This window comes from Podarcis raffonei, chromosome 14 (genome assembly GCF_027172205.1).
Source record: "Podarcis raffonei isolate rPodRaf1 chromosome 14, rPodRaf1.pri, whole genome shotgun sequence".
In the NCBI taxonomy this organism is placed as follows: Eukaryota; Metazoa; Chordata; class Lepidosauria; order Squamata; family Lacertidae; genus Podarcis; species Podarcis raffonei.
The window spans coordinates 10,637,447-10,665,136 of NC_070615.1; the positions used below are offsets into that span (position 1 = coordinate 10,637,447).

A 27,690-nucleotide genomic window follows, 5' to 3' on the forward strand; every position below is an offset into this window, starting at 1 on the left:
TGCACTCAGTTAAAGTACCGTATATTTTAAAAATTGCCACTATGCCTATTGAGCATTTTCCTGCTCTGTATTATATGGAATTGGAAGATAGCCAACTCTGGAAAGCAGCTATTATTATTTTCCAGAAGTGAACTCTGCTTTGACCTTGAATAAGTGTCAACTAAGGGATTGACTCTTCTGAATGGAATCCAGAAGGGACCTGCAACTAATCAGAAGCACCCATTCCCCCATTGATATTCACTCCTGAGAGCAAAGCATTTAAAAGCTAGTTATCTGACCAAATTCCCCCCAGCTTCCTTAATGCCTTTATTGAGCTGCGTTTGCAAGTGATGCCCACTGCTGTCTTGCATGACTGATACAACAAGGTCCTGTATGCAGGTGGACTTCATTGTCCCTGTTTTGTACCCCAAATGTTTTTGCCTGGCCGGAATGTGTCCTTGCATTCTAATGATGGCTCTTGTTTGCGTGGATAGAGAGCTGTGTGAGCATGTGTAGAAACTAGCCTACTATACAAATATAAAATTTCTCTTCATTGCCCTGCCCACTTCTGCCTTCTGGCCTTGCCCGCCTTTGGCATGTGGTCCCCAGAAGGTTAACCAAAAGGGAATGTATTCCTCAGCCTGAAAAATATTAATCAGCCCTATCCTAAAGGATGTCACTCTTTATATTAAGCCCTCTGAGGGTGGCTGACTCATAGAGAGTATAGTCACATTCATACATCTGTAATCCTTGTTGCTCAGTGAGATTCCTTTTTTTTGCACTTGCTGATTACTGCTTTTACCATCATCCTACATCCTGTAAAGAGTTTTGGGATGAAGAAAGGTTATGCTCATATAAGATGTCACACACCTCTAATTATTTAGGAGGTATATAAAAACCCTGCTCCAGTCACTGTAACTGAACACTGCATGAAAGGCTGGAGAAATATAGTGGTTTTGTGTGTTTGGCAATGTGCTTTGATGCTGAAGGGTTGTACTGTGAACTCTTTCTGCTTAGTGATATAATGTTTAGAAAGGTGTTGTAACATGCAGCTCAATCTCTGGGCGGCGAGAAACTCCGGGGCTAACCCAGGGTTTGGTTTCCTTGGACTGAAGTTCACTGGAGACTGCTGTTTCTTTAGGACATAAGGTTTTACTTGAACATGTATACAACTTGAGCATAAGATGGTAGGACTCAAAAGATCAACACTCTAAGAGATGCCACTTCCCTGCTAGGTTTCTAGTGGGATCCCCCAAGTCATAGCTTTGTATTTAGTAAGGCGAGCAAGTCAAACTTCTGTGTTTTCCCAGGTCCAGCCCAGATTATGGGTAGTTTGTGGCCTATTGTTCTACTACCCCTAAGATGACTGGCACACAGTCAGGTGAGGGATGGAGGCCTACGCCCTCCTGGAAGAGCATCATTACCTTAACAAAGAGCCTGGTTTGATTAAATCAGAGGTCCTTTCTACTGCAAACTCCCATCTTAAAGATAACAAACCACAGGGTTGGAGGGGCCTCATAGCCATAATCCAAAGTAACCCTTCAACCCTGTAACAGTATTTCAAAATTGCTACAGCATATGAGGAGCAAATAGGCGAAGTGAAACACAATACACTGATGAATAGGGCTGGTTCAATCCCTCTTTGTTAGGTGTGTGAATAGCCCAGGATGATCCACAGTGGATGTCTCATTAATGGGAGCTAGTGGTTAGTAGTCTGTCTCCTTATACTTGGAAAGCCCCTTTTTTTGCAGTGAGATACCTATCAAACTTTGGAGAAAGTAAGCTCTATAGCTGAGGGAAGGGGGCAGATTCTCCCTTGCACACCTAAAGGGCAGCTGGCGGTTTTGGGGAGGGAGAGAGCAATTTGTGCATTCCCTGAGGGCAGTGATGCAGTGGGGTAGTTTTAGATTGGATTGGAGTTAATGGGGGAAGGGGGGCTTAGATAGTCAGGTACATTGTTTACCACATTTTGAAGAAAGGTCCCACAGGAGATAAAGCCCAACCCTTCTCCTTATCTCCCTTTGAAATACAATTGTTTCCAAGTGTACAACTGCAGCTCCTACACTCCAAGTATGTTTCATCCCACCCAACCACCTCCACAAAAAATACATGTGATGCCTAATATCCTAATTTGGATTTTTGAATCAGATATTTATCAGGGCAATCCTAACAATGTCTACTCATAAGTAAGACCTATTGAAAAGAATGAATCTTACTCCCAGGTAACTGTGGTTAGGATTGCAGTTTATGTACGTATATATTATTTACATTTCATCTAGTTAATAGTGCTACACAAGATTTTTAATCTTTTGCTGTGTGATGTTGAGCAGTCCTGTTGATTTGATAGCATCAATGGGGAAATCACGTTGCCATGTAGAAAGGTGTTTTTGATTTATGTATGCACAGTTAATTCCTTTAGATCCTATGCAGAGTTGGGTGAACTTGAATTTATTTTAATAAGTTTATGTGTGCTAAATGCTGCATAAGATTGAATTGTCAGTGAGACTTACCTCTGCGTAAACATGCATAGAATCAGAAATATATTAAAAAGTCCAGTAGTACCTTAGAGACCAACTGTTCGTTCTTTGTATGAGCTTTTGTGTGCATGCACACTTCTTCAGATACCTTCTTCAGATGCATAGAATCAGGCTGTCTATGCCATTTCATTTTTCTCTGTTAAGTGTTCCAGAGCTACACAAAACTATTATTCAGAGGATCTCAAATGCAATTAACCCCAACCTACCCTACAAAACGTTATTTTTAAAATTGAGACATTTTTCTACTCCAGGTTAAATTCCAGTGCATCTTGGAGATGTAAAATGTCCCAAAGCAGAAAGGCAATTCAGACTGCTATCGGTTTTTGTTTGAAAAATACCACAGAAGATTAAAAAAACCCCAATATGTTAATACTAACTGGTGGGAAAATCACCACAGTGACAATGATTTCTTTGGGTGTATGTTTTGGCCCAGGCCCTTTTTCGCTTTTCAAAAAAGAAAACTGATCACCTACATTTGCATCAGTTTTTGTTATTTTCGGGCTGGAACTCAATGACACCTCTATGGAAAACAATCAATGGACTTTCTGGCTTTTATTTGCCCCATGCCTTTTCAGTACCCTTTTTATAAACAGAAAGAAAACTGAACGCTAAGCAGCTGAAATTTGAGGACATTGTTCACTATTATGCAAGTGACAACGTTCTAGAATTTGCACAGGTTTACTTCTGTATAAGCAGTACAGCAAAAGAGGGCAATTGCACCCCCAAGGTTTGGGTTTTAGAACTAGAATGAGAAGAGATGATTGCGTGTAAAATGAGGTCTTTATTTCCCGATGAAGCCTGACACTAAAGAGGGCATGGGAAGTCTGGATGATTTTTGCACGTAGGAGTAAGGAAGTTAAAGAACAACGACTTCTGTCCCAAGTTAAGAGCTCAGACTGAGGAACTTTGCACCGGCAAACACTGTTTGCATTAGAACTTTCCCAACTTCTGTTCAGCTTCAGGCGAAAACCCACAAAAGTAGGAAAGGAAAGGCCGTCATCGGCATCCGCCCCCCCTATGATCCTGGGAAAAACGGCAGTGCGTGCGCGCGTTTGTATAAATAATAAAAACATACAGGGCCTGTTTTGGTCTCTCACTACTCAACAGGCCCAACTTTTACTTGGGCTTCGGTTGCCATAACAACGCAGTTCCTCGCCAGGCTTAGAAACAAGTGGAAGGCAAGAGCAGCTTGCAAATGGATTGGCCACGGGCGGGCCACGTGACGTCGGCCGTGTTTTTTTTTTTGTGTGGCTTTTTTTTTTTGACAAGGCAAAATAAACCAGATAGCGACGGCGAGGAAGGAGGGGAGCGGGCGGACGGAGGGAGGGATGGCCGCCTGGGAAGGCGAGGAGAGGGGTGGCTAAGGCAGGCTTCCCGGAGAGTCCTAGAGCCGCGCGGGGCATGGGAGGCGGGGCAGAGACCCTCGCGACTCTCCCCGCACCCCGCCTCTGCCTCGCGCGTTAAGCTTCCCCGCCAGCGGGTTTGTCTGCCCAACTCTTCCTCCCTTGCCCGCTTCGCACGACGCCGCCTCAGCCCGTGACTGGGGAGCGTGTGGCGGCGGCGGCGGCGGCCCGCTTGGCTGGGAGGCAGAGAAGTGTCGGGAGGAGGAGGAGGAGGAGAGTTAGTCAGCGGAGGAGGGCACGGCGGAGTCATGGAAAACCCTCGACAGCCGCCGCAAGAGCAACAACAGCCCGGCTGGCGGGGAGGGAGAGCCTGCGCGTCGAGACTGAACTGAGGCGGGCAGGTCCGGGTGGCGTCGCCGCCGCCGCGTTGTTTACGTGAGGGCTTGAGGAGGCCCAGCAGCGGCAGCGGGTGTCCGCTCGCCTCCCTCTCCGGAGTCGCCGCGGGTTGTGGGGAGGAGAGAGCGAGCGCGGGAGCGATGCGGCGGCGGCTGCTGCTGCTGCGACAGCCTGCCTTGACCCGCTGAGGTGCGCGCGAGAGCGGGGCTGCGAGCCAGGCTCATGCGGGGCAGGTGAGGGGCCGGGTGGGAGGAGGAGGAGGACAGCAGCAGCAGCCGGGAGCCTTTTATTGGCCACGGCGCGCGTCAGGCACATTCGGGCGCCTCGGGATCTCCGCGGGTGTTCGCGCCGCGAGAGGCGGGTGCCTAGGAGGGCCCGGAGCGCCGAAAGGGGCTGGCGGTTGCCGTTGACACGGGACTTGAGCGATGGGGCGGTGAGGAAGAAGTCGCCTTCCATCCCTCCTCTTCTCTCCTCCCTCCCCCTCTAGTCCCCTCTCGGCCGGGTTGTGTAAGGTGAGGGTCGAGCCGAGCCAAGGAAAAAGGGAGGAGGAAGGTGGTGGTTGTTTTTTTCCCCTTGCGCGGAGCTCAATCCAGGTGCTGTTTAATTTACCACGAACAGCGCGAGGCTTTTTGTTGTTGCGCGTTTCAGAGGACTTAAGGAACAAAGTGGACCATTGCGCTGCGCGGCTTCCCCGTCGTCTCCTCCTCTTTTTTTTAAAGCCCTCCCTCCTTTTATGACAATGAGCGTCGGCGGCTGTTGTCAGACTGTTTTTATTTAGTCTCGGCGCGCGAGCAGGGAATTTGGGGGAAGGAGGTCGGGAGCTCTGCCCTCTCCTCCTCTCTCTCCCTCCTCCTCCTTCCTGCCTGGCTCCGTAGAACAGGTAAAACGCAATGGACTCCAGCCTGGCTTGACCCTGCCCTGGGGCTCTGTGATTCAGAGCCTTTTGATTCGGGCGAGTGTGTTGCATCCGCGTCGGGGGGAAGTTTTAACTTTTTGTTGTCTGAGCTTTGGCCCAGGCAGGTTATAAATAGACCTGTTCAGACGCCCTGTTAAAGAAGGACACACTGGCAAGATCCAGAGAGAGAGAAGGAGGGAGGGAAGAAGGCAGGCATTGGCCGGGTCTAGCTTCCCCCCCTCCCAGCAGACTTCTGCTGCCACCACAATAAATGCCAGGAGGAGGCCTAGCTGCTACAGATTTTTGTGAGCTGTTAAGGATAGGGAGGGGGGAATTTTATTGTATTATTCCTGTAACAATAGCAAAGAGAGAGAGAGAAATTAGCTGCAGACAGCATTAGTGAGACTACAAAGAAGAGGGAGAGAAAATAGCCCGGATAAGCCCTTCCACCCCCCTTTTCCTTGAAGAAGAAGAAGAAAGATTTGGACTGAAAATGAAGCCTGACCGAGGTAAATGATTCAATAAAAAAATCCTATGTTTAACATTTTTATCCTGGATAAATGTTTTTTTTTAATGGGTGGTGATAATATTGTGATGAGGTGGGTACTGGGTCCATTTGGGGGGGGAGAGTGAGGGTTATGGAAGGATTAATGCCTGAAATTGATAATTGTTAGTGTCTGTAGTGTTTGTTTTTTAAGGAGGTTGTGAAAATTTATTGGATTGACTTTGTCAATAAAGAGCTGGGTTTACTTCATCAATCAAGAACTGGAAGACAGAAACTCATTGTGAAAAATACCCTTTGCCCTGGGAGGATCATTTTAAATGTCAGAACAGTGTTGTGCTTAGGCTTAGGCTATTATCATACAATTGCAACATGAAAAAAAAAATCTGTCAGAGATTACTATCAGGAATTTTGTTAGCAACTCAATCTCTGTATAAATGGATGATATAAACACAGGTTAGGACAGCATCGAAACTCATGCAAAGCAGCTAAAACTTTCATTCTATTTATATTCTCCTGACCACTTCTAGTAGAATCTGCTCTAGTTCCTTTAATTGTGTTTGTGGCTAGTAGTTAAATTCAGTGGGTCAGATAGCATCGTTCTACTGATTCAGAACCTGTGTAGCTATTGTAAAAATGGTTCACGCCACTAGAGTTAAGCAAGTCCTGACTTCTACTGTTAACTGTGTATTCATCATTAGTTATTGCTTGCAATAATGTATTTCACTGTTGTAACTAGCCTGAACATTATTTTTAGTGAACAGTGCAATCCTATGCATGTATACTCAGAAGTAAGTACTACTGATGTCTCAAGCATGTGCAGGATTGCAGGTTAAATTTCATATTATCTCACATTGGAGCAATGAGCACTCGGGAGTAATACCTTTGCTATACTGTATTGTACTTCCATAACTTGAAATACACATAGTCAGTTGCTATATGAATCATTTCAGGCATGTAAGATTATATATTAAAGTGGTTGAGGCTGTGATCCTATAGGCACTTACCTAGGAAGTGCTTTGTTTTTTGAGATGCTTGCTTATTGAGTATCCTTTTTTTGTTACAAAAAGTATGTTATTTTCTGATTAATATATTAAATAAGTGAATGTACAAAAGTACATGTGTCATGGCTGTTTTAAAACTGCTTGATCTTGAAAGAAAAGAAACTGGTGGGATACGGTCAAACAAAGGAGCATTGTGTATTGACAACTACTTGCAGAATCCTTATTTGACTTCAGTTGTGTCGTGTGCAATATGATTCTAAACATGTTTACTCTGAAGTAAAGCTGACTATTCAATGGTACTTACTTCCCAATAAGTGCTCTTAGGTTTGCAGCCTAAATACTCAAAGGGAAAGCAGGAATTACTAAATATACTGAGATAAAGCAGAAGTTCAGTATTTGTAACTCCTTTCACACTATGAAAGCTTTGGCACAATAGATCTGATATGAGACAGTGGCTATTTATGGTGAGATAGCTGTAGAGTAGTCAGTGTAATGCAGTTGAAATAAAGGTGAATGAAGACTTCTTGCAGAAAACATTGGATATATTGAAATTATAATGTCTCTGAGACACATCAGGCCGCGTAACAGTAGCAAAATGTGCTTTAAATTGCCTTACTTTTCGCAGCAGCTAGGTGAAGTTGGAACTTTAAGTGCCAGTTGCAGTTCCGAAAGCAAATAAGAACTATAATTCCAATGCACATAGTTTTAACTGTCCACAAATTGTTACTCTTTGTGAACCATCTACAAAGGGTTAAACTATGGCCTAAATGCCATATTCATCCTACCAATGCAGTTGTGAAGGCATAATCATGCAAATGTTTACATGTGATTTCCCCCCCCCCACTCAACAGCAGCTGCACCACAGGGAAGCATGAAATCACCTGCTTCCATTAGTTGCAAATTAATAGTGAAGGACACAGGATGAGCAGAGCATTTAACTAAGCTGCAGTACAGTCTGTTTAATATTGGACAGATAGGAGGAAATTTGTGCTCCACTTGGCTATAAAGGAGAAATGTTTTGTTTCTGTTTCTCCAGATGATATTCTTGGTTAATCAGTAGCAGTTTTGTCTTTTTCATTAGTAGTAGTAGTAATAATAATAGCTGAACTTAAGTTCAAAGTGATTGTTTGATCTAGGATTTTGGGTAGAAAAACATGCATTTAGAAGTAAAAATAGAATGAAACTCTTGATTTTAAATAATGTGCTTGTGAATCTGATAACTTCCTGTATTCAGATGAAAGGGGGCACTTATTACTAATTCTCTGTCAGTGACACTGAGAAGCATTTTCATTGATTTGGTAGCAGAAAAGATGGGTTGATGGAGGTTTAGAAACTTGGCTCTGAAATAAAGGGCATCGGTTAACATATTCAAAATGTATGAGGTATCTTATATCTATAAGATAGGGGGAGGGGTCAGAGAGAGCGCTCTGCCCCCCAACAGCTTGTACTATATAAGCTTAAGGTATGCAGTAAATAGTGTTCCATTGCATCCTATAAGCATCACTGAGTTTAGTAGATCTTAGTCTCCAGGCTTGGGGAACTGCCACCATTTCTGTTTTGCTTTTAAATCATTCAAAGTTTAACCACTTTTTAAAGTACCGCTGACAGCATCACAGTCATATATATACATTTCTACTCAGAAATCTCATTGAGTTCACGGAGACTTACTTCCAGATATGAGGGTATAAGACTGTAGCCTAATTCATTTTGCCCTGAGGGGGAGAAGAAAGAAACCTGGGGATTTGTCACCATTCATCTCCCATAGGGCCCCCTCCCTCCTCCAACTGCCACCAGAGGGGTGTCTGAATGACTCTTTTGCCCTGAGAGGAGTGAGAAGAAGTAGAATATATTTTTAAAAAATTGATGCTTATTGTTGTAATTTTTGTTAAGCTGCGAGGTGAGGTCCACCTGAAAAACTGTGAAGAAACACCTTAAAAACAATATTTTCCACAAAAAAACCTAGTTCCAATTTACTTACTATATATAGTAATTTGAAGGGGAGAAGAGGATATGCATATCTATAACAAGTCCTGAGCAGTGTTATCACCCATCTTCAGATGTTGCTGGAAATAGATGGTTTACCTACTGTGGAGACTTGCTTTTTCTTGTCATGTGTCAGGGAAGCCTTAAAGCTTCTTCCTTGGAAATACGTCCCATTAATTTGTAAGTAAAACTGCTTATGACAACCGAAACTTTCCAACTCCAGCCCACTGATGTATCATCTCCAACTTTTATCACATACAACCCGAAACTCTGTAATTGTCGATTGAGAGTTTTGTAAATAGCCAACAGGCATATTTGATAGTTCTATTTAGATTTAGCAGGGAGTAAGCTTGTTTTGAAGATTGCAGGACTACCTCCCAAGTAAACATGCATAGGATTGTGTTCATCTTTGCAGATAAGAGGTGCAAAATTCAGTTTAGGATGATGAATAATAAACGAGGCATATGTGCTCCAGGTGATGTTACTTCCTGTTTAGTAGGGTGGCGGCAGCTGTTCTGAAGATTGCCTAAATTGTGCTTCTAGTTATAGAAGCCGCAGGTAAATGCAGGGATGAGGCAATGAAGTGGTAGTGATGCTGCATCCTGTTCTAGCAGGGAAGCTGTTCTGGCAGTTTTTCTTGCTATTGGATTGTACTCCTGAAAAGTAAATATAAGGGAGAGATCTGTGATGTTTGTTGGATTACTTTATAAGAAATGTGAGGATTAGGAAATCCTAGAAAAAGATGGCTCAGATGGCAATCTTATTGTCTGGTGGTTTGGATAATGATGTGGGGAATCTAGCCTTAATTATGGGAAAAACAGATGTGCCATTGTAGTATATAGTGTACAGACACAAAAGAATTGCAAGTTGCTCTGATTTTTTTGTGTAGATGAAGGACTTTCTGGTGTTTCAGTTCCTAATTAATTTTCACCTGCTCTGTTGCTGCCAAACAAAATTGCATAGTTGTTAGTACTACTGACCTTTTATTAGTAATCAAAGATTAAGTGAAAACTTGATGATGAAGAAGAATCTTGGGTGGAAAATGGAGGATGTGGATTAAAATATAATTGAGCATTTACTGGAGACAACATCTTAAACAGTGAAGTACAAACTATAATAAAGTAGTAATTATGTGCTTTCATCTTGTACTGAAAGTAAAAATGGAAATAGCAACTGTAATTTATTCAGTTAATTTTTTAAGCTGTTAAGTTTGTGACCTATCTCTTTCTACTCAGCAGTGCATCCTTGTAGTTGATTAATTTTTATGGCTTTATATGAGGCCTGGCTGGATCTATGGCAGTTGTCCTGTCACAATTCTGGATTCATGGTTGTGGGTCTTGGATGGAACCAACTTGGTTGGTAGAAAAAGGCATGAGTGGTATAAGCCATACTCAAGAGTAGACCCATTGAAAAACCAATGGACTTAAGTTGTCCACTGTCTTTCAGTGGGTCGGCTCTGAGCATGATTTAGTCAGAAACCACTCTAATATTTCAGTTCTGAAAATCAGTTTTTTATGGTGCCACACTGGACTTTGAATGAAAATACAACAAGTGCCTCTGGGAGCAATGGGACTTGATATTGATCTGTCACTTTCAGAGTGAATAGTATGGAAAAAAACCCCCATGACTTCCCCTAGTGTTTTTACTTTGAGACTTCCTTGATTTTGGGAAGCAACGAACAAATTAAAAATTAAACAAGAAGGCTAACTATAAAAACAAATTAATAATAAGGTGAAATAATTAGTTTAGAATAGTAATGAATCGGATACTTCAAACAATAATGGGCAAGAAACTCATAATTCACATGACAGTGTAATGTGTGTGACTCATTTTCTGTTACCCAGATGCTTTCAAATTTATGCCTAGGAATTGAAATATTCTTCAGACCACTGTGTAGACCAGATCTGGGGAGCATGTGGCTCTCCAGCTTTTGTTTGACTCCTAACCCCCCATGGCCCCAGTAAACATGGTTGATGTTGGGATCTGTAGTCCCTAGTCCCTAGCTCTGACACAGATTGATTCACATGTTAAAGGAAGAGGCTGTTTAACCAGTTTTAGTTTGTCCTTTTTCAAGCAGGATGCTTCCAGATACGTGGCTTCTAGTGCTGTAAGCTATAAGTGGAATTGCAATATACTTGCCATGCTATTGGGAGTACAGTACAGTGGAACCTTGAGTTGGGGACGTAATCCATCCCGGAGGCATGTCTGCAACTTGAAGCGTTTGCATCCAGAAGCACCACGTCTGCGCATGTGGTGCAATTTAGTGCTTCTGTGCATGCACGAAGCACGATTGAGAGCTTCTGCACATGTGCGAGCGGCGAAACCTGGTGAAACCATTCTGGTATTTCTGGGTTGCCACAGGACGCAACTTGAAAAGACTTAACCTGAAGCGGATGCAACATGAGGTTTGACTGTATTGCAGTTTTTCTATGTGTATATCCTGCAATGTGATATTCACATCAGCAGGTATGATACAGGGGTGATTTGCAGCTCATCATCAAAAGTCTACTGCAGTCTGTTAAGGTACCATCTTATAATTTTATTTCTTTAATCTATTTTTAAAAATTATTGCTAAAACATATATCTGGCTTTTTTTAGAATGAGAGATCATTCGCCGTTATTTTATAGTGACCTACCGACCAGTCGGGACGCGGGTGGTGCTGTGGGTTAAACCACAGAGCCTAGGACTTGCCGATCAGAAGGTCGGCGGTTCGAATCCCCATGATGGGGTGAGCTCCCGTTGCTCGGTCCCTGCTCCTGCCAACCTAGCAGTTTGAAAGCACATCAAAGTGCAAGTAGATAAATAGGTACCGCTCCGGCGGGAAGGTAAATGGCGTTTCTGTGCGCTGCTCTGGTTCGCCAGAAGTGGCTTAGTCATGCTGGCCACATGACCTGGAAGCTATACGCCGGCTCCCTCGGCCAATAAAGCGAGATGAGCGCCGCAACCCCAGAGTCGGTAACGACTGGACCTAATGGTCAGGGGTCCCTTTACCTTTACTTTACCGACGAGTCAGCTGGATACCGATACAAAGAAAGGTCCTAGAACAGATAATTAAACAATTGTTCTGCGAACACTTGGAAAGGGATGCTTTGATTATTCAGAACCAGCATGGTTTACTCAACAATTTATGCCAGACTATTATTTATTTATTTATTTATTTATTTTCTAGAGTTGTAACATTGGTGGATTAGGGGCATGTTGTAGATGTAACGTATCTTGATTTCAGTAAAGATTTTGACAAAGTGCTCCATGATATTCTTCTGGAGAAGCTAGTAAAGTGTGGGCTAGACAATGTTACTAGTTGACTGACCAAACTTAAAAAGTGACCACCAAATGTTCCTCACTACCTTGTCAGAAAGTAATGTGGGGTGCTGCAGGTTTCTGTTCTAGGACTGGTGTTGTTCATAAACTTTCTAAGTGACTTGGATCATTGATCTGACCTAGCTTCGTCAACCTGAGTATGGTAATCATGAAGCCTTTCATGGGCCTGGGTTTGAGGGGGTCTATACCTGGTTTTGGGTCAAAGAGACGAAGGTGAGGATCTTTCTGGTGTACCAACCACACTGTTGCAACAACTATTGCTTGGTTGCTACTTGAGGAAGTATTTGAGATGCTGTGGCAGCACAACTCCAGATAATCTTGGAAGAAGCAAATTTTTTTTTTTAGATCTGTTACAGTTTGGGTTCTGGTCAGAGTTGGGACAGAAACAGCCTTGGTCATTCTGATGAGTGACCTTGACTGGAAGAGAGACAAGAGAGTGTGACCCTATTGATTATCCTTGATCTCTCAGCCATGTTCGATAGCATTGACTATGATATCCTCCTGGGGCGATGCATTGGGATGGGAGTTGGAGGCACTGTGTTGCAGCAGTTCAACATGAGGGGTTGTTATCGGAGAGTAGTACTGAGTGACACTTCTTCAACTTTATGGCACGTGGGTTGTGGGGTTCTGCAAAGTTGTTTCTGTCCCCACTGCTGTGTTAACATCCATGTGAAGCTGTTCGAAGTGAACTGCCACCAGTATGCTGATAACACCCAGGTCTCTCTCTCTCTCTCTCTCTCTCCAAACTGAGTTAGGTGAGGATGTGCAGGTGCTGAATCAGTATCTAGGTGCAGTCGTTGGCTGGATGGGGCCCAATAAATTGAAACTGAATCCTAACAAGATAGAGGTTTTTGAAGGTGATTCAGCGTTATTCTCCCACCCCCGTTGTTATCTTCTGATGCCTTGGACATAAAAGATTCACAAAGGCCCTTCTTTCCTTGTACCACATGGAAAGCTGTCATCTGCTCCAGCCAGTGTTAGAAACTGGGGTAGAAAAGCTAGAAGCCAAATGGCTTCTGGGACCTGGGTTGTGGGCACCAAAACAGAATGTCTTGTCATCACGGGGTATGTGAGAGTTGGCAACACTTTTTATTTATTATTTTGATAAAGGTAAAGGTAAAGGTACCCCTGCCCGTACGGGCCAGTCTTGACAGACTCTGGGGTTGTGCGCCCATCTCACTCAAGAGGCCAGGGGCCAGCGCTGTCCACAGACACTTCCGGGTCACGTGGCCAGCGTGACAAGCTGCATCTGGCGAGCCAGCGCAGCACACGGAACGCCGTTTACCTTCCCGCTGGTAAGCGGTCCCTATTTATCTACTTGCACCCGGGAGTGCTTTCGAACTGCTAGGTTGGCAGGCACTGGGACCGAGCAGCGGGAGCGCACCCCGCCGCGGGGATTCGAACCGCCGACCTTTCGATCGGCAAGCCCTAGGCGCTGAGGCTTTTACCCACAGCGCCACCCGCGTCCCTCGATTGAATGTCGATCACATTGTCATTGTATCTTTCATTATTTTGATAAGCATGAATTAATATGCAATTCACATAAGTGACACATTGTTAATATCACATTTTTTGCAGAAATTGTTAATACATGTTTAATTTGGTGTTCACAGTAAAATAATTGGTAACATACTTGAGTTTCTCAAATACTCTACTCTTTATTGTTAAACTTCTTAACATATTGTCTATCAACATATACTTTGAGACTTCAAAGCACATACATTTCAGTAATCCTTGAGTGTCAGGTGCAAAAAATGGCACGCAGACTTTTTGAGGTGCTCGCAAATGGAGAATCTGCTAATTTTGAACCCCAGCTCCAGTCAAATTGACCAATGATCAGAGATGATAGGAGTTAGAAATCCAATAACATCTGGAGGGCCACAGGTTCCTTACTCCAGCCCTAGGCCTTCCAGGTACTCTAGCAAAGATAGATGATATGATTTCTCAACCACAACCAGATTTTAGAGGCTTGTTCTTCACCCTGGCTATCTGGCACTGTGACTTTAAAACAGGCACCCCTAACCTTCCGCCCTCCAGATGTTTTGGACTACAGTTCCCATCATCCCTGACCACTGGTCCTGTTAGCTAGGGATGATGGGAGTTGTATGCCAAAACATCTGGAAGGCTGCTGGTTGGGGATGCCTGCTTTAAAAGCTGCAACTGTTGTGTGAAAACACTGCAACTTTCTAAATTTTACAGACTTCATGGTAAATGAAGTTGTGTGATTTTAAAATCTTAAATTTCTGTACACTGAGAGGGCATGTTTCTGTTCCACAGTCTTTGGAAAAAATCCTGGCTGTTTAGAATGTGAAGAACCTTTAACAAACTTTATTAACTTTACATACATGTAGAAATAATTTCCAATAGAGTAGAAATAGAAATAGCAGTATCAATTGACATCCCTCAACAGTGTATGTGTTGTCCCCCCCCTTTTTAACTATCAACACACTGTGAGCAAAACTACTATTCAAAACAAATGGTCTTGTGTTTGTCATATGTACACATTTTGGGTATGTTGAGCTAAAAATGCCATTTATCTTTTTATATTTGAACTGTAATAATAGCAACACTCAGTGCCACATTTAGTGTGTCCTGCTTCTTGTTGTTCTGCTTTTCTTTGCTCTCAAATTGCCCAAACACAGCTGGGTTCATAAGAGGAGAAAAGAAAACATGATACTACTGCCAAACAGACAGGAAACTGTAGTAGACCTTGTGAGCAGTGAAGGGTTGAAGCACGCCTTCCGTCCAATCAGCTGCGAGTTCTGTTGCTATGTGCACTCTTACTCTGCCTTCTTTGTGGAAAAAATGTCTTGCACAGAGAGGCTGAATATGTAGCCAAAGCTGAACATTTTTGTGTTAGCCACTGCAGACATCTGGATTCCCGAGATACTGACAGTGTAGCCCATTTTGCTGCCAGAAGGCAACTACTTTTTCCGCCCGATTCCAGTATGGTTTACAGTGGAAACAAAGGGCTGCACAGAGAAGGTGTGTAAAAAGAAAGGAGTAATTCTTAAATGTTCTTAAGTTGTTTATGAACCCTGACTGTTTTTCTTCTTTTCTCTTCCCTATTCTGTATACTTGGTGTTATAAGCTGCAGTTTGTCTTTTGTCTGCATGGAAATCTTACACATGGATAATTTCCTTGTGACAGTTTTAGAACTCACTTGTGGTGATAAACAATAATGAAAATCATTTAATTGTTGATTCCGAACAAAGGTGGAAAGGAAAAAGGAGAAATGATATGTGAGAGAGGAACTTACCACTTCACAAAAAAAACCCACTTCCAGTAGTAGGTAGTGAAATTTAGTCTGTGTGTGTTTGATTATTGAACAGCTCCATTATTGATCACGAAGCTCATTCAGTTTTAATGCCATGAAAATTATACTACCATATACTAAGTTTATATTTTGCATGGCTTCATGTTTTCTCTTCCTGTAGTATTCCAGTAATACACCTTTTCAAACTAACCAAAGGTTTTCAGAATAACTTTAAAAGTATCAGAATTTTGGGCATATCCTCCCTGTTATATGGCATTTTATACTGGATATCAGAGATGTATATTACTTGCCATAGAAGACCCACTAATAGCCAGGCATAATGCTTGCTTTATTGTTCACAGTGAAAATGGAAGACTTGGCTGACAATGTATTTCTTTTGTGTGTGCTTTTTGTTCATATAGGTCAAAGTTCTTTCAGAACACAAGGAAATGATTACATTATTCTACTAGTATATCTAGTGCTAGTAAATACAGCATTATCCATCTCTTGCCATTTGCTTGTATTGGTCCAAAGGGAGGTTATAAAAATAACACCCAGCCATTTGGCCGTTTTGAGAAGCAAATTTTAAGGATACTAAGAAAAAAAACCCAGTAATAATTTGGAATTAAACAAGGTGGTACCTTTTTTAAGCTACTGCTCTGCAAAGCCAGTTAACAAAACACTGAAAGCCCCCACACCATTTTTCACCAATGGTATTGTGAGTCAGATGAGGTTTTTGAGAAACACAAGAGTCTAATTGTGACCTGGTAACACAGATGTTAGTTGTATTTGGAGCATCTCTTGATAGCCTAGAAAGGGAAAACCATTTGATTTACGTGATCATGGTGGTATCTAACATGCCCTCTGAAGGAAGAAGAATGTTCTCACTGGGCTCTTCCCCCCCCCTTTTTTTTTGATGTCTAGGAAAATCTTATGCTTTGCTACGAAAGAATGTTGCAGCTGGGGATAGCAAAGGGGACTGAAGGTTCTTTCAGAGTAGCTATTCTTTCAAGCTATCCAGCATATTTATAGATAAGTTCCAAAACCGAGTTATCATCCTGCAATAGAAAGGGGGCATAGGAGCATGGATTTCTCAGGGTTTTTTTGGGGGGCGGTAGGTGTTGGGAGGTTCCACATGTGCATCATACACCTGATTATAGTTTCTCTCTCCATAGAAGACTATGGTAAATTTGAGAGGGTGTAGCCCTGGTCACTGCGGACATGTGCTCAGGCTTGAAGTTCATTTTGGAAGCTTCAATGTGCACAACAAAGAGTTCTGCCCTGAAGCAGTTTTCCTGTTCCATTTACTGAGTGGGGCAACTCTGCATGCCCATTCCTTTGCATGAACAGAGTTGCCATTTGACTTCCTTAGAAGAAAGCAAAGTCCACTCACACAGGAGTTCTATATGCATATTGGAGTGTATTCAAATAACTGGGCCAGGCCATAATGTTCCCATAAGCACCCAATGTTGGTCCAAGAGATTTTGCCTTGAGGTCAGAGACATGATGGCGGACTCCTTTTCATGTCAAAAGTTAACGGGACTGATTGTTGAATCTTAGGTCAAACTGCCAATGGGATGGGGTTACAGGGTAGGCTACATTGCACATACATCTCTGTCCTTTGACACTTGCTATTCCAGCTCCTTGTTCTTTTCCCCCAGTATGCCACCTGAGGCAGTTCTCTAATGGTTGGGCCAGCCCTGATTTAGCACTTTTTATAGGGGATTCCTCTTCGATGTTATGCTGTCTTGTTTGAAGTTATCTGTATCTATAACAACTTACTTTCTATAAACAAACAAATAAAAATAATGTATGTGTGTGTGTCTCTTTCTGTTGTGGAACTTCTGGGAGCTTTTACCACTTCTCAAATTATTTATAAAGTCTCAGAATGACTCGTATGAAGAAGAAAAAGCTACAAGAAATTCTCCATGAATCAGGCCAGCCAATTAAAGATATTAGAAAGAAACACAATAGCAGTTTTATGGCCACCTTATGGATCGTTGCTCAGTATATGCACACTTGTGGTCTAAGGGCACATGATGGACCCCTTTGTAGAAGCGAGTTAGATCTAGGTCTGGCCAGTGCTGAGATGGGAAATCCTTGCATATTTCCTTGCATTCCATAATGGCAAAAATGCAGGATATAAATATAATAAAATATGTAAGTACATTGTACATGTTTCATGGGAAATTATTTAGAAATAGAATAACTACATTTTTGAGGAAGGCAATTTAAAGGTAAATTCTATGATAGAAGGTAAAGAGACCCCTGACCATTAGGCCCAGTCGTGACCGACTCTGGGGTTGCGGCGCTCATCTCGCTTTATTGGCCAAGGGAGCTGGTGCACAGCTTCCGGGTCATGTGGCCAGCATGACTAAGCTGCTTCTGGCGAACCAGAGTAGTGCACAGAAACACTGTTTACCTTCCCGCCGGAGCGGTACCTATTTATCTACTTGCACTTTGATGCACTTTTGAACTGCTAGGTTGGCAGAAGCAGGGACCGAGCAACGGGAGCTCACCCTGTCGTGGGGATTCGAACCACCGACCTTCTGATAGGCAAGCCCTAGGCTCTGTGGTTTAACCCACAGCGCCACCCACGTCCCTTTTTATAAATTCTATGATACAGTATCCCTTAAAATAGCCAGACTGAATGGCAACAAACCCTTGTTTAGTGATCACAAACTTTCACAGGGGAGTTCTCCTAAATGTCATTGCAAATCAATTTATACTTGCCTTTATGCAAGCTTATGCATTGTAACTGAAAGAAATGGGCTTGCTAGTTCCAGAAATTGATTGAATCATGCAGGATATAAATACAATAAAACATATGAATTCAGACTAAAAGTAATATCTGTATCTTTTCACATTTTACACATAGATTATACTATTTAGGTTTTATATAATTCTCACAGAGTTGGAAGGTATATGTAGACCAGGTACAAGGAACTTGGGGCTTTCTAAGTCCCATCAACCCCTCTCAGCATGGCCAGTGGTCAGGGATGAGTTAGGAGACCAGCAACATTTGAAAGAACACATGCTTTCTGTCTCTGATGAACATCATTCTTTGCTCTGAGGCAGAACATCTGTATCTAAACCATCCATGGTGGATCTTTGCCCAAACTTTTCTGGAAAATCTCCGCGGAAGGAAATGGTACCATTTTCCAATGCATCTTTTTCTTTTTACATAAGCTGCAATATGATAGTTCTAGTGGTAAATTATCATGATGATTAGGAATGTCTTTAACATCATCTGTAGTTTTTAAATAATTTACATGCCCTTAGTGACCAATAGGATAAACTAAAGATTCCTGGGAAAACTCTGGTTTTGATGGTAGGTTTGTAGAGATGTGATCTGCTTTATTACCTTGAGAGAAGACCAAGGGTTTCTGCATTTGCTTTAGTTACATTCTTTTTCTGCTAACTATGCTGCTTTCTAGACTCTACATCACTTGCGAATTGTGTTTTTACTTTATTACATCTATAACCTGCCTTCTGCCATGGAGCCCGAGACAGTGTACTTGTTCCCAGGCAGTCACCCCTCCAGGCGCTGACAGCACCTGGAAAACCACAGGTTCTTCCCATTTCCGGTCTAGTCCATTTGGTGATAGTATTATCTTTTCTATATATGACAAGCATCTTTCCTATACAATGTATATATTTAGTTTTATTAGGAACTATTATTTCATATTGATGAGAACATTTTTCATGTCCTTAGATATAGGTTGAGGCAGATCATACCTGTTCCAGAAATAGTCACCTGTAATGCTTAATACACTTCCTACAGTACTGTTAAATCCAAAGGCAACTAATTCTAAAAGCAATTCCCTGAAAACTTGGTTGCAATTGCTTGATTTAACTTTGACTCTCTGACTCTTCTACAAAAGGATTTGCAAGATGAAATCTTAAAATCCCATGAGGCTCTTTTTCTCTGATCATTGTAATGCCAAGAGTTTTGTAGGAAGAAAATGTGGCAAAAATGTGTAGCGAGCACAAGTCTCTTGAATAGCACACTAATGAGTGTTAAAAGTGAATAGAGGCCAGATATTTATTCATAATAACCTCTTTGTAAAGAAAACCACTATGGTGAAGTGTGGGTTTTGTATTCTTCCAGTTACGCATTTTCAAGCAAATGCTGTGTGCAGATGTACACAAAAGAGGAGTTGCTGAACTCTTGACAGTGTATTTGCTACATGTGACGTGTACCTAATTCTTTGCCAGAACAAGTTCAGGGGAAACTGTTTCTCCTAGTTTTCAGCAGCAGGCTGTGCTCAGTGCTGATTGGCTGGGGCTTGTGACATTTCCCTATCTCACTGGAGCAGTTTTGCAGTGTTTTAACTTTTGCTGTTGCTAAAGCAATGATTAAACTTGAGGTGATAAAGTACAGGTGGCACTCAGAATAATATTTTAAAGTGGACTTTCTATCTGAAGCATGGGCAACATTAACAGACTTGGCAATGGAATCACCAATAAGTGTGACTGACTTCTTTGGGCAAAATACCCCAAAGTTCTATATCACAATATGTCTACATGTATTGCTGTATACTCTTCTTTCACTTTTGTGTTTGGTTTGCAGGTATGCTAAAAGCAATTCTTAAAACACTGCCCCAGGTAAGGATAGTATGTTCTTAAGCGGCAAGGTTTCAGTTGTATCTTTGCAGCTTGGGCAGAATGAGTTGAGTTGTAGTGGTTGTGCCCAGAAAACTGTAAATAAAAACAGTAAGGTTTCATGCTGTCTCAAAGAGTTTATGGTTTGTTAACTGTGGGAGTCGCTACAGTTTTCCACAAGGTATGAAAAGATTTAGAATCCTACGGATCATTATTACCTCGGTAGTTGCTATAAAAGACTAAACACAGATGTATATTTGAGAAATCTCTTATTTGAGGAGGGAGATAATGCAACTGATGTGATACAGTCAAAAGGCTAGGCTCTTGTCAATAACATCACTATTGCATTTTGATGCTTCTGGACATTTCTTTTTCAAGGGCAGCATAATGTAGATCACATTCTAGTAATCTAGATATGATCAGGGAATGTGGCAGGATCATGGTTCCCACACCCTTGAAAAGGCTCCTTGATGCATCAGCTTAAACTGAGCAAAGGTGCTTCTGGACACAGACACTACCTGTCTGTCTGGGACTAAGGTCAAGACCTGGTGTTCTTGATCCTTCAGCATCCTTGATCCTTCAGGAGGAGTTCCGCCCCCTCTAGAACTGTTTTAGTACCTCTATCCAGATCTGCCCCTCCTCCTACCATCTGTAGGAGGATAAGAATCCATCTTATTTGGATTAAGGTTAATTTGTTAGGCCACATCAAGTCCTCAGTTGACCTCAGATGGATTCAGAACTGCCACAGTTTCCCTGGAACTAGGTAGAAAGAGTGTGGGTGGAGGAGTGATGAGCATGCTGACAACACTGTACTCCAGATGACCTAAATAATTAAATGAAAGGCTGAGAGAATAACAAATGGAACAAGACGATCCCTCTAGAACCTAAAAGGCCATTGGTACAACATTCTGAGATCCATCTTCCAGGAATGATACAGAAGGCACCATAAAATTGTGCCACCAATCCAAGCCATCATATTACCTTGACAAGGCACTCTGTAAATCCTCCTGCAGCTAGATATCGTCATGGTCCCTGGAGAACGTATTAAAATTAAAATCAATCAAAAGTTGCTTGTAATGCACATTCCAGTGTTCTTGTCATTGGAGTTGTACTTGAAAAAGACCAGACTGAAAATAGTTGTATACCAATCATTGTGCAGCAATTTGAGTTGGGCAAACAACTCCCCACCCCATGTATGTGCCCTAAGCAACTCCAATTTTAATTCAATAAGTTGTGGAAGCTTGAAAATTGTGCACGTTAGCTAGAAAGTTACCTAAAACAGTGAATTGTCATTTAGCAAGAACCTGGGAGCTATAATCAAAAGTTTATTTGTTTAAATTGAGATTCATGACAGTACGTCTAGTGAATGATGCTAGCCATACGATCTCAAGTACAGTGATACCTCGGTTTAAGAACAGCCCTGTTTATGAACTGTTGTGTATATGAACTCCGCAAAACCGGAAGTAATGTTCTGGTTAGCAAACTTTACCTTGGTCTACAAACGGAAGCCGAATGGTGGAAGGGTACCGGCGGCAGGAGGCCTCATTAGGGAAAGCGCACCTCGGTTTAAGAACGGACTTCCGAAATTGATTAAGTTCGCAAACTGAGGTACCACTGTAGAAGGCTCAGCTACCACTAAATAGCAGCTTTGAGATGCAAGGATGCTGCCTCAGATGGCTGCCAATTAGCCAACAGTTCAAGGTTCTGGTATTTGTGTACAAAGTCCTCTACAGCTTGGGACCAGGATATCTAAAAGCTTTGTCTCACCCCTTCTGTGCCCAGTCACTGTGCTCTGCCAGAGAGGGCCTTCTGCAAATATCCCCTCATCAGGAGAAGTGTTCTGTATGATGTAGGAAGTGGGCTTTTAGTGTGGTAACACCTGTCCTTTAGAACAGGGTGGTCCAACTTGTCATACCAAGTGGGCCACAAGAGTGCTTTGACTGGGAACCTGTGGGCCACACACTGCCTTGTCGCATGGGGGAGGGGGGAAGCGAGGCCAAAACTTGATTCCCTTCTCAGTCCTCATACTGCCTTCCCAAAACCGGCTAAGCGAGGGCTTTGAGAAGGAGGCCTGAGGCTCTGGCAGGGTCCTAGAACTCTCCGTCCTCCTTCCCTGAGCTGAGAAAGTGCCAACTAGACTTTAGGAAGGAGGCAGGAAGACTCAAGGACCCTGTCAGATCACTCAATCTTCCCAAAGCCAGGCAGCACAGGTGTTAGGGGTGTGAGTCAAATGTTGCCAAGGGCTACCAAAAAAGGCTTTGGGATTGTGTGTTGAACCACTCTGCTTTACAACTTCTTGCCATTGCCTATTGGGCAGGTGCTGTCACTGTTACCCTTTCACAAGGGCCACACATCCCATTTTACCATTTGAGGATAAATGGGAAGTACCCCACTGGGGCGAGAGGGCTGCCACCTCTAGGACTTCCGCTGCCTGAGGCAGCTGCTTCACCCTTTTCATGGGTGGACCGGTCCTGTCTTTTTAGCACTCATTGAAAACCATTTTTCAACAGGAATTTAGAGGCTTTTTTCCAGTTGGTAACTGTATTAGATGAAATGTTTTTCTTGTTAAATCACTTTGGGCTGTTTTATACGAAGCAATTATTGCGCGAAATAAATAATAGTAAATAAAAATGCAAAATAGTGGATGGGAAAGGGAGCAGGAGCAAGAACGTTGTCAATTATTGGCTTTCTCCCTTTCAACTCAACTAATATAATTTCACTATTATTCCTTGTACAACAGCTTTGCATTATTGGGTGCAAATTTAACACATTATGATTCTGGAATCTTTGCCTAATAACCTGTAATTTCTGGGGAACTGGAAAACATATCAGTATCCTAGTTTGATAAACATGGATGTGCCTGTTCTGATTTCTGAAAATTATGATTCAGTGCCTTTTCCAGATCAACCTCAGGACAGTGGAATTAATATATTCCACAAGTCATGATTAGACAGAAAATGTGGGTTGTGCTGTAATTGTCCATTATTCAAACATAGACTCCAATGCTCCACAGGATTAGGCTCTCCAGAATCTAATCTTAATCAATTTTTTAATGAAAACATTCTTTGGTTAGGTTCTGTTTTGGTTTTTTGAAGTATGCCTTTTTTTAGTTAACTCTGAAAATAGAGGCGCTCAGATTCAAGGTGGCAAATAGAAAGGCTTCTAAACATAGTCGTGTGCTTTCAAGTACATTTAAAATCTTTTCTAATGCAGCTGTCGCAGTTTTTACATTAGAAGTTAATTCCAGATTAAAGAGTCAATTAAAAGCGACCAGCTGTGGTTTGGGCTTCCATATATTCATGAAAATGATATGCAAACTTCCTGTATCTTAATCTTAGAGTAGGCTTTGCACAGAGAACTGCTGAATGTATGCCAAGAGGCATATTCTAGGGTGCCCATTCCGTTCACACCAGGCCCAGGGTAGGAAGTGAGTATCAGTAGTGGTGGGGAAGCTGTATTCCATTGAACTTGTCTGCTGTAACTGATCCGATTGAGGAACTCCAGATAAGCAGCTAGGTTTTCAATGGCATGAGGGGAGATATCAAAAGGCAAGCAGCAACAATATAGGAAACTTCCTTATAACACGTACTTAAACCAAAACCCAGACTAAAATGTGTCAAAACACAGGTAATCTGGTTTCCTTCAAGAAGCTTTTGCAGCAGAACTGCCACTAGCACTTAAATTCCAAGGAGGGGTTGTAGAAAGGCACCACAATATCCTATGCAGTAGAATGGAACGCCAGCAAAGTCTTTGTGTGGCCACACTATCCCCTATAAACAGAAAGAAAGGACTTGCCAAGTGTGGGTGAGAGGGTGAAAACCTTACTCATTGAATATATTTCTAATCTCTTGCAAGAACATGCCATCTCAGCCAGCTATTGGCATACCACCTGCCCCCCAAAAGCCACATTCTTCTAATCAAAGATAAGTATAATAAGGCACATTTTTCACCAAAGGAAATTAATGCTCAATTTAATTTATTTTGAATTATAGTGTCAGCAAACTGACTTTCTTGTGTGGCTGGGGCTGCCACAGTTGAATGCAGACCAGTTGATATTTCTTGCAGGTCCCTTCATTAAGCAAATGAAAAATGGTAAAGAGCCAAGTCCGGAGAAGTTTCCAGTTGAATAGTACAAAAGGCATATAGCAGTAGCACCAATATTACTTTCAGCCTACTATGGAGCTGTAGAACAGAAGCCTTACCCATCTCCCTATATAAGGCACACATCACTTTCTTAAACCAGGCAAATATTGTACCTTATGTTTAAGTTGTCTGCCAATGTCTCTGATTAATGCTGATAAAATTTTTACAGCGATCTGGAGGATAAGTTATAGGAGGCGATAGCAACCCTAAACCACCCAAATCAGGTGAGAGTTCTAAAACTCAACCTGGGTGTTGATAATATGATATTTGTGACTCTGAATAAATGTATGGATTCCCCTTCAGCCCCTCATCTTGCCAGATGCAGAGAAAGCATTCATTAGAGTACACTGGCCCTTTGCAGACACTAGTGCATAGAAGGCCTTTGGGTTATGTTGGAAAATGTTAATTTAGGTGGAACTTTACTGTTTGGTACCCACATTGCGAGTGATGATTAAAATAATAATAATAATAATAATAATAATAATAATAATAATAATAATAATAATAATAATAATTTATTATTTATACCCCGCCCATCTGGCTGGGCTTCCCCAGCCACTCTGGGCAGCTCCCAAAAGAATATTAAAAAAAATCAAACATTAAAAGCTTCCCTAAACAGGGCTGCCTTCAGATGTCTTCTAAAAGCCTGGTAGTTGTTGTTCTCTTTGACATCTGGTGGGAGGGTGTTCCACAGGCAAGGCACCACTACCGAGAAGGCCCTCTGCCTGGTTCCCTGTAACTTGGCTTCTCGCAGTGAGGGAACCGCCAGAAGGCCCTCGGTGCTGGACCTCAGTGTCCGGGTAGAACGATGGGGGTGGAGACGCTCCTTCAGATATACTGGACCAAGGCCGTTTAGGGCTTTAAAGGTCAGCACCAACACTTTGAATTGTGCTCGGAAACGTACTGGGAGCCAATGTAGGTCTTTCAAGACGGGTGTTATGTGGTCTCCGCGGCCGCTCCCAGTCACCAGTCTAGCTGCCGCGTTCTGGATTAGTTATAGTTTCCAGGTCACCTTCAAAGGTAGCCCCACGTAGAGAGCATTGCAGTAATCCAAGTGGGAGATAACCAGAGCATGCACCACTCTGGCGAGGCAGTTCACGGTCAGGTAGGGTCTCAGCCTGCGTACCAGATGGAGCTGGTAAACAGCTGCCCTGGACACAGACAGGAAGCGTGTTCTCTTCCTTTGCATTAGAGATGTAGACTGGGCAAAGCTGCCTTCTTCCACGTCTTATTTTTAAATCTCTGCTTAGAGTCACTGGCTTGTTCAATCTGTATCAACCATTGCATCAAGGGGATGTACATTGGATGAGAGGAGCACAAGCTTTTCTTATATGTAGATGACATGCTGCTTTCGGAAAGCATGATACCTGCCCAAACAACATGGATAATGTGGATTGCTCTTGAGTTATAGCATTAACTGGTCTAAATCAGAACTCAAGACCTTAAAACAAAATCCTACCCTGAAGCCTCTATGATTCCTGGCAATTTTATTTACATCCTACAGCCTTAACATACTGGGAAATTGAAAGGTAAAAAAAGAATAGTTGTGTAAGAAAGGTTAGACCTTGACAGGTGGACACAACTGTCTTTGGGACAAGGTCAACATAGTCAAAATAAATGTTTTGCCTAGTCTTATTTCTGTTCAGAGAGGCAGTCCTTTATATACATTTCACAGTGATATTTGAAGCCTCTCAGTGCTTTATTTCATACATTTCTTTGGGGCTCTTTCCCCTCCATGATTATCCTCCGGGGGGGGTGGGGGTTGTGCATCTAACCAATTGAAGAAGGGCTTTTGCATTCCTTGAACTGGAGCTTACCACAGGGCCAGTGTGTTAGTGGACACTCAAAGGTGTCAGAAATGGGTACCAACTAATCTTTTGCCAGTAGCAGCCCTAATGTGTGTGTCCCTGTGTTCCCCCCCTTTGGGATGGGATACTCTCAACTCTAAACGCATCCAGGAGGATGGTACCCCACTATCCATTTTGGCTGCAAGAGAGGTTTTGGGATAGATTACCACAGAAGTTTTCTTTTCATCCCTATCACCATGTGAAGCAGACATTTAGTTGGAAATACAGGGCTGGCAGTGGGGCTGATCTCATCAAATGGGAGAGATCAATATAAACTTCCAGTATCTGCCAACTAGCAGTGCAGTCAATTGTAACGTTGCTTGACTTCTCTCATTGTATTTGAATATTCTGATATCTGTAGGATCTGGTTCCCTCAGTCCATCATCCGAAACCTGCAATTTATGTTAAGCTATGTTGGTTAAGACCAGCATTTGATGTGCAGAGGTTAAGATAGGTGTGGCACAGGGTGGAGAGGTTTTATGGTGAGCAATATGGAAATTTTATGGACCATAACAACTTCCTCTACCCTCCCCTGTAGCCAAGGTTGATGTTGCACCGAGTACTTGGGTGGGCAAAGCTGAATCAGATCAGCTCCACCCAGCCCACCCATCCACATCAGCTTCCTCATCTATATAAGAATGTCACAGATGAGCAAGATCTTGCTATGAATTGGCCTGGCATTTGAAAGCAATATCACCTTGCCATAGATGCCGCAACCCAGATACCTGTGAGATACAGATAGGGCTGGTAGAAGAGACACTTTGTAGTCATCTAGACCTACCCATACCTATGTCCAGTTGCTGTACCTGTAGGCCTCCCTGTCCTACAACCACAGACCTCAACTGCAACAAGGCTGTAAGAAAGCAGAACCCAAATGTTGCTTTAGCAACAAACTTAAGTTTGAGCCCCGTATGAGAGCAGCAGATTTGAGTCGGTTGGCCCAGTTGCAAACTCTTCAGAGACATCCATGTGCCTTTTCAGTTAAAAGGTTTCAGCCCACTCTAGCAGGCTTTTTGTCTGATGGAGCAGGGGAGGCTCGGGTTGTACTGGGGCTTCTGGGATTGAGCCCTCTATCACAGTGACATGTCCTCTGGATGGAAGAGCATCGGCTAGTTTTGTGGAAGTGCTCCCATGGCCTTGTATGCAATTACGTCTGACTGATTACTCTACCTTACCCCCTGAAGAAAGGGAATCTGACCCTTCTACTACCTCTACCTGGGCACATCCTGAATACCCAGAACCCTGAATAAGGAGCCTCCCAAAAGAAATGCCTCCAACACTGGCACCCGTTCCGTAATCATCCATTATGTATTCTTGAGTATGTGTCCATGAATGGCTTCCTAGGTCACCACTCCCCATCATTCCACCTTCTACCGATAAGCTGGGTTAAGTCCATGCCTCCCCTTTTGGTTGTTTCTGCCTCTCACCCAGGAATCAGGCTGATGAGACAGGGGTTTGATGCCCTCATCCTTTGTGGCTTCTTTGGTGGTACTGATGTTGGGCCTGCTTTTCTTTTAAGCCCTTGTCCCAAGAAGCTAATGCAGATCAGGAGCTGCTGTACTGCAGCTCCCATCATCCACCATGCGTGAATAATGGCATGGGATGATCAGCTTTGTAGTTCAGCAACATCTAGATGGCCAAAGGTTTCCCAATCCTGAGCTAGAGGCTTCTAGGGAACAAGGCACTGGAATCCATTTTACCCCAGTATGTTGTCTTTCCCCCTCAGTATTAAGCCTTGAGAAACAAGCATAGTATGGAGGGGAGCGAAGCAGCAGCACACACAAAACAAGAGGCTCCCATCGTCAGCTGAATCTGTAGTCATGAAATCTGTTCCTATGTTCAGAGTCTTGTGTGTAAGAATGTGATGATGTAGAACAG

At 42.7% G+C, this 27,690-nt stretch overlaps 1 protein-coding gene across 2 annotated transcripts in view; it reads left to right on the forward strand.

Moving 5' to 3' along the window:
* Positions 1–4,425: 4,425 nt before the first annotated feature.
* ATOSA (atos homolog A) overlaps positions 4,426–27,690 on the forward strand; it is a 52,522-nt gene continuing 29,257 nt past the window's right edge. The window contains exon 1 of one of the 2 annotated variants that reach the window (XM_053366044.1): positions 4,426–5,659. In XM_053366044.1, the coding sequence (XP_053222019.1) occupies positions 5,644–5,659 (16 nt within the window). In that variant the 5' untranslated portion in view covers positions 4,426–5,643. Of the gene's footprint in view, positions 5,660–14,778; positions 14,947–27,690 lie in introns of those variants that run through there. The other variant, XM_053366042.1, reaches the window with a different exon arrangement.